General features: G+C 44.4%; 1 protein-coding gene across 1 annotated transcript in view; it reads left to right on the forward strand.

Annotated features, from left to right (window-relative positions):
* LOC134934840 (uncharacterized) overlaps window positions 1-6,740 on the forward strand; it is a 278,441-nt gene extending 271,701 nt beyond the window's left edge. The window contains exons 3-5 of the mRNA XM_063930186.1: window positions 5,074-5,133; window positions 5,209-5,421; window positions 6,042-6,740. Coding sequence (XP_063786256.1) covers window positions 5,074-5,133; window positions 5,209-5,421; window positions 6,042-6,721 — 953 coding nt within the window. The 3' untranslated portion in view covers window positions 6,722-6,740. The remainder of the gene's footprint in view (window positions 1-5,073; window positions 5,134-5,208; window positions 5,422-6,041) is intronic.
* Window positions 6,741-10,882: the final 4,142 nt, after the last annotated feature.

The following is a 10,882-nucleotide window of genomic DNA, read 5'->3' on the forward strand; positions in this document are numbered from 1 at the left end:
TAATATATCAATTGTTTATTACTGTCACTTTGAACTAGCTGTATTATATAATATTACAGTTAATGGGACATCACGTGAATGGGCAGTGCTGGATTCCACTCTGAAGTCTAATGTAGTTATAAATAGAGCCTTTGCAGAGAATAGTCCCCTTACAGATCTACCTTATATAATATACTGAATTGTCTGTTATGAGCACTCTGTGTCTTGGTGTGTTGAGATGTGGAATGAAATAGGCACTTACGCTCCTCTGAATAGCAGGCTGCTGGCACTCCCCCGACTCCTCCCTTTGGCTGTTGGATGCTGGTATCAGCTGGCTTACTATTGTTGATTATGGATATGGCCCCAGTTATCAAGGAAGCCTTCTGACTGCTTCTGCTGTCTTTGCCGTTACTATGGGAACCCGCCGGCTTCTCTCACCGCACTTGGCTGTCACCGCTGCCAGGGACCCGGAGCAAGCGCCTCTCCCTTCTTCAAGCGGCGGCTCCTTCCAGCGGAAGGTCCGCCGACCTCCGGCGGCACCAGCACATCTTCCCCGCCTTCACCGCCAGCAGCCTCGCTTCTTGCAGCGAGGCTCTGCCAACCTCCAGTGGCACCAGCGCCTCGGGTAAGCTTCCCGTTTAGCTCGCCTAGCGTGGGTAGTACTACTTGGTCCCAGCGGCGCCGCTGTATGTTTACAGCGAACAGCTCTTTGTCAGCAGCGCGCTGGAGGCCAAGTGCACACACTAGCCAGGGGATCTGCAGTCTTCCTCTTTGCCGGCGGGGAGCTCTATTTATTCCTCTCCAGACCCCGGCTCATGCAGCCCTCTTCCAGCCCAAGCCGCGCGCTACTCCCCCCTGTCAGTAGCTAATATAGCGCTCGCGCTCCCTCCAGAATTTTCTGTCAGAGCTGTCAGTGCCTCACATAATGGTCACTGACAGCCGTTACTGAGCCCATAGAGCCCCTTCTCTCTGTTTTCTATGCTACTCTACCATAAGCCACAAAGTTAAGCACCCCTGCACCTATTTCACATCAACTATACAGTCTTATAAATAATAAATATTTATTTCATAAAATCTTTTACACATATATACTGTATATATACCATTAATTTATATCCATATATATATATATATATATATATATATATATATATACACACACACTCTTACTGTAACCATGTATATTATATATTATATAATTAATCCCCATTTCTAATGAATTAATCTACTAATGGTATGAACTTTCATATTATGAATTTTAAATGAAGTAAATATATATATGTACACATATATACACATCCAAAACTATCCACCAATTCATGGCTAAATACAATAACCATGATCCATGTTACATAAATTCCGACAGTTGGCATGCCGACAAGCAGGGATTATTCCCACTCGTGGGTGTCCGCAGCGTGGCAAGGGCAGCGAGCCTGCAAGGGGCTTGTTGCGCTAGCCATAACCCCCCCCCCCCCCCCTTGACACATATCCAACCCTACATGCATACAGTATGTGCAGAATAGGCATGACTGGACAAGCCATAAGAGACTATCAACAAGCAAACTTGTTTCCTCTGCACATGCACGGCACCACCTGTGGCTGGCTGCGGCAGCTGAATACAGCATTTTAGTTGGTACCCAAGGGGCTGATTTATCAAGCTTTTTTTTTTTTTACTAAAATAATGTGAAAAGGGGTGTTTCACATTATTTTAGTTTCACTCAAATGTATTAAAGGGCTTTTGGAGTAGTTTTCATGAAAAACTGCTCCAAACCCTTTAATTCACATTTTTTTATTAATCAGATCGCATTACTCATATGTGGTATCCGTTCACATGGTCGACCATGTTATGGTCGACAGTCATTAGGTCGACCACTATTGGTCGACATTGACATGGTCGACATGGACACATGGTCGACACATGAAGATGGTCGACACATGAAAGGTCGACACATGAAAAGGTCGACATGAGTTTTTTTACTTTTTTTTCTTTTGGGGAACTTTTCCATACTTTACGATCCACATGGACTACGATTGGAACGGTAAAGTGTGCCGAGCGAAGCGGTAGCGGAGCGAAGACACCATGCCCGAAGCATGGCGAGCGAAGCGAGCCATGCGAGGGGACGCGGTGCACTAATTGGGGTACCCAGTCACTTTACGCAAAAAACTACACCAAAAAAGTTAAAAAACTCATGTCGACCTTTTCATATGTCGACCTTTCATGTGTCGACCATTTTCATGTGTCGACCATGTGTCCATGTCGACCATGTCAATGTCGACCAAAAGTGGTCGACCTAATGACTGTCGACCATAACATGGCCGACCATTTATACCGGAACCCTCATATGCATAATGGGAAATGCAATCTGGCTGAATTTATTTAAAAAACAAAGTAAAAAAATACTACAGTGTGCCCTGTTAGAATTATGCCAGCTTCAGGTGGCATAATCACAGGCTAGCACTGCAATATGAGTACCTCACTACCCCTGCACAGCTTTCTCTGCTGGTGTAGTCTCAACAGGGCCCAACAGCACCAGCAATGCTGGATGGCGGCACATGTGCAGCAGGACATTGGGGTATTTTTTGCGTAAAATATCCCGATAATGCTACATAGTGCATTCACAGGGACAGAGGTATCTTGGAAGCTCTATCTCTGCATGTGATAATTGATACATCCATGCAATGTACTGTACTCAGTTATTGTATTGCGAGCTTAGCTGATTTTATATTCACACTGTCACAGCGTCACCGCTCCACCAATCCCAGCGCACATCAGTCAATTGATTGACAGCCTGACTCTGAAAACTTTACTGGACTGCAGCCAGTGGCGCAGGTGCTGCAGCATCTTGCCAACATTATTAAGAAACCGCAAACCATTAACACTGGCCCAATAGATCTCCTGTACACCCCTGTAATTTTTCAAAACATTCTACACCACCAAATTAATTGTGTGAGCAAAACATGGGACGTGCTGGAATTTGCCCAGATGTAATGCTTGCACACTATTGGTGACATTGTCAGATATCACAAATCCCCAGGAGAGTCTAAGTGCAGTAAGCCATTGTGCCTCTTACGGAAACCAGTGATATACAGCGCAGTCTGCCTAGGAACGAGTTGGCGTTTGTGAGATGCTGGTGCCGTTGCTGTTGTTGCTGCGGGAGGCAATACATCTACCCAGTGGGCTGTCACAGTCATAGGGGTAAATTTACTAAGATTCGTATTTTTCCGTTTCAGGTCAAAGTTCAATCACGAATGACATCGAAAGTGTAAAACTGCAACTTTTTGAATTGATTACGACTAATTTACTAAGCTGTCGTATTCGGGTTTTTCTTTTGTTCCGATGTCGATGTCATTCGTGGTTTTCTGCTGTAGAATGCGGCCGATTTTGTTGTTTTGCGGCCGTGTTTGTGGGGTTTTTTTACGACTGCGTCACATGTCTGTTACGGCAGTGATTTAGATATTGCGGCCGCGTTTTTAGTCCTAAGTTTCGTTTTTGTTACGCGTCCGTGATTGGTTGTATTCGTGAAGGAGGAGTGTCTGTGCATATTACTATAAAACCGCCCCAAACACACCGCACCTCGTGGGTTTAGCTAGTGGAGAGGAGAGAGGAAGGTGTATTTGGAGTTGGTGAGTTTGGTGGTGTTTTTGGTGGATTTGGAGAGGAGTTTTGTGATTGTTGAGTGCTGTACTGTGTGTGTAAGTAGTCTTGTCATATTTGTAGTATTGTTTTTTCACAGTTTGTCAACTTTTTTGTCCTTGTTTTTTTTTTATAGTCTTTTGTCATTGTTTGAGTGAGTGAGTGAGTGAGTGAGTGAGTGAGTGAGCGTGTGTGTTGGCTGTGTGGTGTGTAGTAGTAGTAGTAGTGGAGGAGTGTGTTTTTTGTATTGATTTTTCAGTGTTTTGTGTCGTTTGTCCTCATGTCAGACTCAGAGGTCAGTGTGGTGGCGGAGGTTAGTGAGGTGGAGGCTGGTAGTGAGGTGGAGGCTGGTAGTGAGGTGGAGGCTGTTAGTGAGGTGGAGGGGGTTAGTGAGAGGGAGGAGGTTAGTGAGGAGGAGGAGGAGGGGGTGCCTGTTGCTGCATTCTCCAGTGATAGTGATGGTGTTGTGGCTCCGCAGCCACGCACCACTACCAAGACTGGCAGGAATATTAAGTTCAGCTATGCTGAAAACATGGCGTTGGTGCGTGAGCTGATGAAGCACCATCGCCAATTGTTTGGTCAGGATGCTGGCAAGGTGTCCTCCCGCAGGAAGTCTGTCCTGTGGGGGCAAGTAATAGTTGCCGTCAATAGTGAGGGTGTGGTGAGGCGGACTGAGGACACGTGTCGCAAGAGGTTCTATGACATAAAGCGGCGTGTCAAGGCCAAGATGGCCAAAGAGGCAAAATCAGCCCGCAAAACCGGAGGTGGCCCCCCTTTCCGGGCAACCTATCGGGAGTGGGAGGAGCCTGTGTGGGCACTGATTCCAGCAGAAGTGGTGTCTGCAACTCATGTCCGGGATTCGGACCGACCCACGCAGGATGGTGAGTTGGATTTTTTCAAAATATTTTAAAATGTCCTCAAAATGATAATGTTGTTTTTTTTTAAGGTTAAAGGATGCAAAAATTGTTGGTCAGGTATTGCAGGCCTATGCACCCTTAAGGTGTGTTTGTGTTTAGAAATTGCATTTTCAATCTTGCCTTGGCTGTATTTTTTTTTTGTTTTTTGGCAAAAACAGGTGCAATGCCTGCTGGTATGTGTATTTGCAATAATAATTATGAGATATTGCTTGGACATCGGTGTTGTATCTAATAGCATTTTTATTTATTTTAATTTTTTTTTTTTTTAAAAAGGTTCCTACAAATTCAAATTTACATTTTGGTTCAATTTGCAAGTATTCAATCTATGCAATATCTGACACATAATTCTCAAATGTAACAGATTTATTTGGTGCAACACCATGTACATTTTGATATACACCACAAATTAAGGAAGCACGAAGATCTTAAGCAGAAATTAGTTTAATTTACAATACCTAATAGATGGTTACAGTACACTAAGGCTTTGCAGTTATAATTTTTACACAAAGTATGGTAATAATGTTTTCTCCACTTTTTCAACAGTCCGACAGACCAGCCGGCCAGACAGGCCTCAGACAACTCAGGATGATGCTGGGATTGCAGGTAAGAATTCACTGTAGTCACATATTCTGCAAACACATAGAAGTACAAAATATTAATGTTTATATATTCTCATAGGTTCTGCTTCTGTAAGCCAACCTCCTGTAAGGCGCCCATCACAGGGCTCGGGGCACTTACCCAGGAGGCCAAGTAAGACACGGCGTCTTGGCACGGAATCTGCGGCTCCATCTTCCCCACCCAGGCGGCGCATTTCTGCAGTGTCACCCCAGCCACCACTGGCACTATTGGCGAGTCCACAGAGTGATGAGCCCCGATCACCTCAGTTATCTGGTGAGTCAAAACAGAAACTAAACACATAGCAAATAATCTACACAGTACAGTTACTATGTTGTGAGTTGGAGTTGAGATTACATGTTTGCAATAACAAGCAATGTGATGTTACGTCTTCAATTGTTAAAGATGCAAATGCTTAATTTTTCAATGTCTTAGTGGTTGATATCGCCAACATCATTTTTTAAAAATATCATACATTTGAAAATATTTTTACCACACACGTGCACATAAAAATTATTTAAAAAAAATAAAAAAAACTTTTTACAAAAACACCCTCCACAACATTATAGTGTTCACACATCTCCCCTGTCCGGTATGTAGACTGCTTACTTGCTCCGCTCCTCTGGACTATCCAGGTAAGCAGTCTATATCGTGGTCAGGGGAGGTGACATAACACTGTAATGCTGTGGAGGGGAGGTAGTTAGGTGAGGATTCCGCAAGTCTGTCTATGTGCACGCCTGTGATGGTATATATGTTTTTTGAGAACAAACAAATTATAATTTTAGAAAAACAACTCTAAAAACTTGAGAAATGGAGTATTATGAATGTAGTAATGTTTAGAACTAGCAAATATATTTTTAGAAAAGTAAACATTGCATGTTGGCCACCCCATACAGAGCCAAGCTTGATGGCCGACGTGGACCAGCAGGGACAAGACCAACAGGCAACCTTCACACTGCAACTAACACCTGTTGACCCGAGCCAGCCAATACAGCTGCAGGATATCCCCCAAGCCTCCATGAGTCCACAACTGGCACAAGCTCCACCGCAGCCACAAATACCAGATGACTTTTGGTCCAGTTGGACAAGCCAACAGGCACAAAGCAATGCCAGCCTGACCGCACATACCCAACACCTTGCCAGTCTGCCCCATCATCTACCGCGCATTAGTCGCAACTCGGGCAGACTGATTGTACAAGTAGGCCGAATCGCAACATCGATGGAGCAAATACGGGCAGACAACAACCAAATGCTGGCTCATTTAACGCGCATCATTGATGAGCAACAGCGCCACCAACAAACACTCGTACAACTAATACAGCACAACCAGGTTGTGAATGAGTCTTTATCCCGGATTGTAGCCAGCCACACTGCAACCAACACACAACTGAATGCAAGCATAAATAATTTGAGCAACAACATAACATTGATGGCAGCTCAACAAGTGACCTCCAGCTCTGGAACCACGACCCCTATCCAAACGCCAGTAACCTCCCCTGTTCGGCGTTCCTCCCGAGCACGTGCCAGTGAGCCAGCACAAAGCACAGCACCCAGCACACACAAGCGGAAAAAATAAGACTTTGTAAAAATTTGAGTAACGCAATAAAAATTTTGTTTTGACAAACACACAACTTCCTGTGTCCGTCTCAAACATTGTAGAAGCTGCTATGTATGTATGTATGTTTTTCATGGGTAATGACTGAAAATGTATTGATAACATAAACTAAGTACAATGTACACACCACTATAAACAACAAACAGTAAGTAACAAAACACACAATTGATTGTATTGCAAAGTGTTTAGTCAAGGATAATTACATCCTACAAAAACTTACCAGAAAAATACAGCTGGATCACTTCTTGCCGTACCTGCCTCCCTACATATGTACTCACACTGTCACCAGATGGTTCTAACTCCTCTGCTTGCTGACTGCTTTCTCCCTCATCATGTGCCAGATGTTGACTTAAACACAGATTATGGAGAAAACAGCAGCAGAACACAATTCTAGTCACCTTTGAGGGACTATACAACAAAAGGCCTGCAGATTTATCCAGACACCGAAACCGTGACTTCAGCACACCAAAACATCTTTCTATCACATTCCGCGTAGCCTTATGTGCATGATTGTAACTGTGTTCAGCAGGAGAATCAGGTTGGGACAATGGAGTAAGGAGCCAAGAGTAGCAGCCGTAACCCCCATCACCTGAAAAACAGATATAGTCAACATTAGTACATGTGTTAGATTATTCATTCCCCTAGTCAAAACTAGAGTTTGTGGTTAAAAGACATACACACAAAACATTTTAAACATACCCAACAGCCAGCCATCAGGCATTTGTCCGTCCTCAAATTTATCGAAGAGCGATGACTGACTGAGGATGAAGGAGTCATGGCAGCCACCAGGGTAACCTGCAACAACACTCATAATTTTAAAGTTTGCATCACAGACCACCTGGACATTAGTTGATTGGGCCAGATGTCTATTCGTATATATGTATTGACGGCCCCTAGGTGATCTCAGCTGAACGTGTGTGCAATCTATGGCCCCCAGCACATTGGGCATGCCAGCAAGCTCATAGAAAGCTACCCTGACAGCACGCCACTCCGACTCCTCGGTAGGGAAGCAGATTGAGGCATTAATATGTGGATCCAAGACATCCAAAACCTGAGTGGACATTAAACAAGCTAAGGTGAGTGTCATGTTAGGTATTCTATACAATACTGTGTTGTTTGTACTTACAGAAGCAACACTTAGACATAACCGGCTATGTATTTTTTGACTCACCTGATTCAAATATCTTGAAAAGGTGGGCTGTGAGATACCAATCACGTCGCCTGCCACAGCCTGGAAGCTCCCAGTAGCCATAAAGTGTAACACAGCCAGGAGTTTGTGTAGGCCTGAGACAGAGCGAGAGCGTGCTGTCTCAGGGTCTAGGCCCAGTTTGACAAGGTCATACAGGTGGAAAATGTTGGTTCTATTTAGGCGGAACATCTGTATGACCCTATCATCGGACAATGCGTTTAAGTTTAAACGACCTCTAAAAAAACGAGGCTGGCGCAGCCTCCGCGGCACCTGGACAACCTGCTGACCATGTTCACTTACCTGGGCCTGATTTCTGGAAGCCTCATGGAGCAGTCTAAGGTATCCCACAGCAAACATAAATTCATTGGCACACACCACAGCCGCCATTTCAGAGTGAGAGAAATTCAAAATGTGCCTGGAACACTTTTATAGGGCCAAACATTCAGGTGTGAGTAATGGATAATTGAGTACACATGTAAACACGCTTTTCAAAAGCAGCCGCGTTTTTTTTTAGGACTTTTTTACGAATTGTATTTTTTCACGGCCGCAAATGCATTTTCACGGCAGATATTACAATTACGAATGGTTAGTAAATGACCGAGATTCATATCTAAACAGGCGTATTTTGACCGATGGTGTATTCATTCGTGATTTTTACCTTGAACTTCCAAAATATTACGAATGCCCACATCACTGCCGTGATTTGAGTTTAGTAAATCACCGAGATGACACTTTGATGAAAAAACGGCATCTCGGTCAAAATCGGGACCTTAGTAAATTTACCCCATATAGTCCTTAGTTTACCCTGCTTCACTTGTCCACATGTCTGTGGTTAAGTGGACAGTGGGTACAACCACATTTTTGAGGACACTTTTCTTAATGTCCCTGTACAGTCCGGGAATCGCTTGCCTAATAAAGTGGAATCTAGACAGGATTTGGTACCGGAGACACAGTACGCTCATCAACTGTCTAAATCCCACTGCACTAATGGCGGAACCTGGATGCACGTCTAACACACCAGCATAGTTATGGCCTCAGTAATCCGCTTTGCCACAGGGTGACTGCTGTCATATTTCATCTTCCTCACAAAGGACTGTTGGACAGTCAATTGCTTAGTTAAAGTAGTACAAGTGTTCTTCCGACTTCCTCTCTGGGATGACTATCGACTCCCATCAGCAACAACAGCAGCGGCAGCAGTAGGCGTATTACTCAAGGATCCTCCGGAGGAATCCCGGGAAGGAGAGGCTTGCAGGACTACTTCTGATACTGACTGGGAAGAAAATTGACGATGAGGGCAGTGGCGTAGCCAGAACTTTGTGGGCCCCATAGCAACATTTTGAAGGGCCCCCGTCCCAGTGCTTCTAGAGAGACACTTCTCTGCAGCAGCTGTTAATTTTATGCCCTATAATAGTGCCCTAGTCCATTTTCTGAACCATAGTAGAGCCTTATTTAATGTTATGGCCCACGGTAGTGCCCTACTTTCTTTTATGAATCGCATTAGTGCTTAAGTTCACCATATGTCACATTTCAGAGCTGCCAGTACACATTATGCCGCACAGTACTCCCAATTCACATTATTATATATAGTGCTCCCCATTCATATTGTGCTTTACTACAGTGCCCGGTTCATATTATACAACATTAAAATGCCCTCCAGTTCATTTTATACCACACTATAATGAGCAGGTACAGGGGCATACCTAGATATATTGCAGACCCCAAGGAAAAGGTTTGAAAGGACCTCTATGTACCACCCAATGGCGAAAACTGAATATAACACATGTAACTGTGACAGGGAAGGTGGCCCCTCTCAGCTTTGGGCCCCATAGCACCTGCACTGTCTGCACCTATGGTAGCTACGCCCTTGGATGAGGGAGTTGGTGGTGTGGATTGTAGGAGCTTGGATACAACAGGAAAAAGGGATTTAGGTGTCACTGGACTGCTTACGCTCTTACCCAAAGTTTCTGAACTTGACAATGACTTATGATGAATGCGCTGCAGGTGACGTATAAGGGAGGATGTTCCTAGGTGGTTAACATCCTTACCCCTACTTATTATGGATTGACAGAGGCAACACATGGCTTGACACCTGTCTGGATTTGTGGAGAAAAGGTGGATTTTTTTGTTATTTTGCTAGGCATGACAATGGCTTTTTCATCCCATGGCCAACAACAGTCTCCACTGGTGCCTGTCACTGACCTGGGTTGGGAGTGTTGAGAACTCGGGGGTTCTTTCGATGATCGGGAAGAGGAACCACAGCTGGGCCGGAGCAGGGATGGCCGGATGTAGGTTTTCCTCATGCAGGAACTTAGCCATTGTAACCGACGTGTAATGCTAAAGAATTAGTTGTGGCCAAGGCTTGGGGGCGATGCTGAAGTACACATAAGAATGAAGAACTTGTGAGCGATGTTGAAGAAATGAATGAAGATTTGAGAATGATGTTGAAGCACACAGAAGAATGAAGAACTTGTGAGCGATGCTGAAGAGATGAAATGAAGATTTGAGAACGATGTTGAAGCACACAGAAGAATGAAGAACTTGTGAGTGATGCTGAAGAGATGAATGAAGATTTGAGAACGATGTTGAAGCACACAGAAGAATGAAGAACTTGTGAGTGATACTAAAGAAATAAATGAGGATTTGAGATTCAGTGTAACTCTGGAAGTTTGGGAGGCGTTCCACTCAGGGATACCCTGTAATACTGGAAGCACAGGAGGTGTCCCTCTGAGAGATACACTGTAACGCTGGTAACGCAGAGAATGTCCCACTGAGTGATACACTATAACCCTGGTAGCACAGGGAATGTCCCACTGAAAGATACACTGTAACGCTGGTAGCACAGGAAAGGTTCCACTGAGTGATACACTGTAACGCTGGTAGCACAGGGAAGGTTCCACTGAGTGATACACTGTAACGCTGGTAGCACAAGGAAT

This window comes from Pseudophryne corroboree, chromosome 6, assembly GCF_028390025.1.
Source record: "Pseudophryne corroboree isolate aPseCor3 chromosome 6, aPseCor3.hap2, whole genome shotgun sequence".
Lineage (NCBI taxonomy): Eukaryota > Metazoa > Chordata > Amphibia > Anura > Myobatrachidae > Pseudophryne > Pseudophryne corroboree.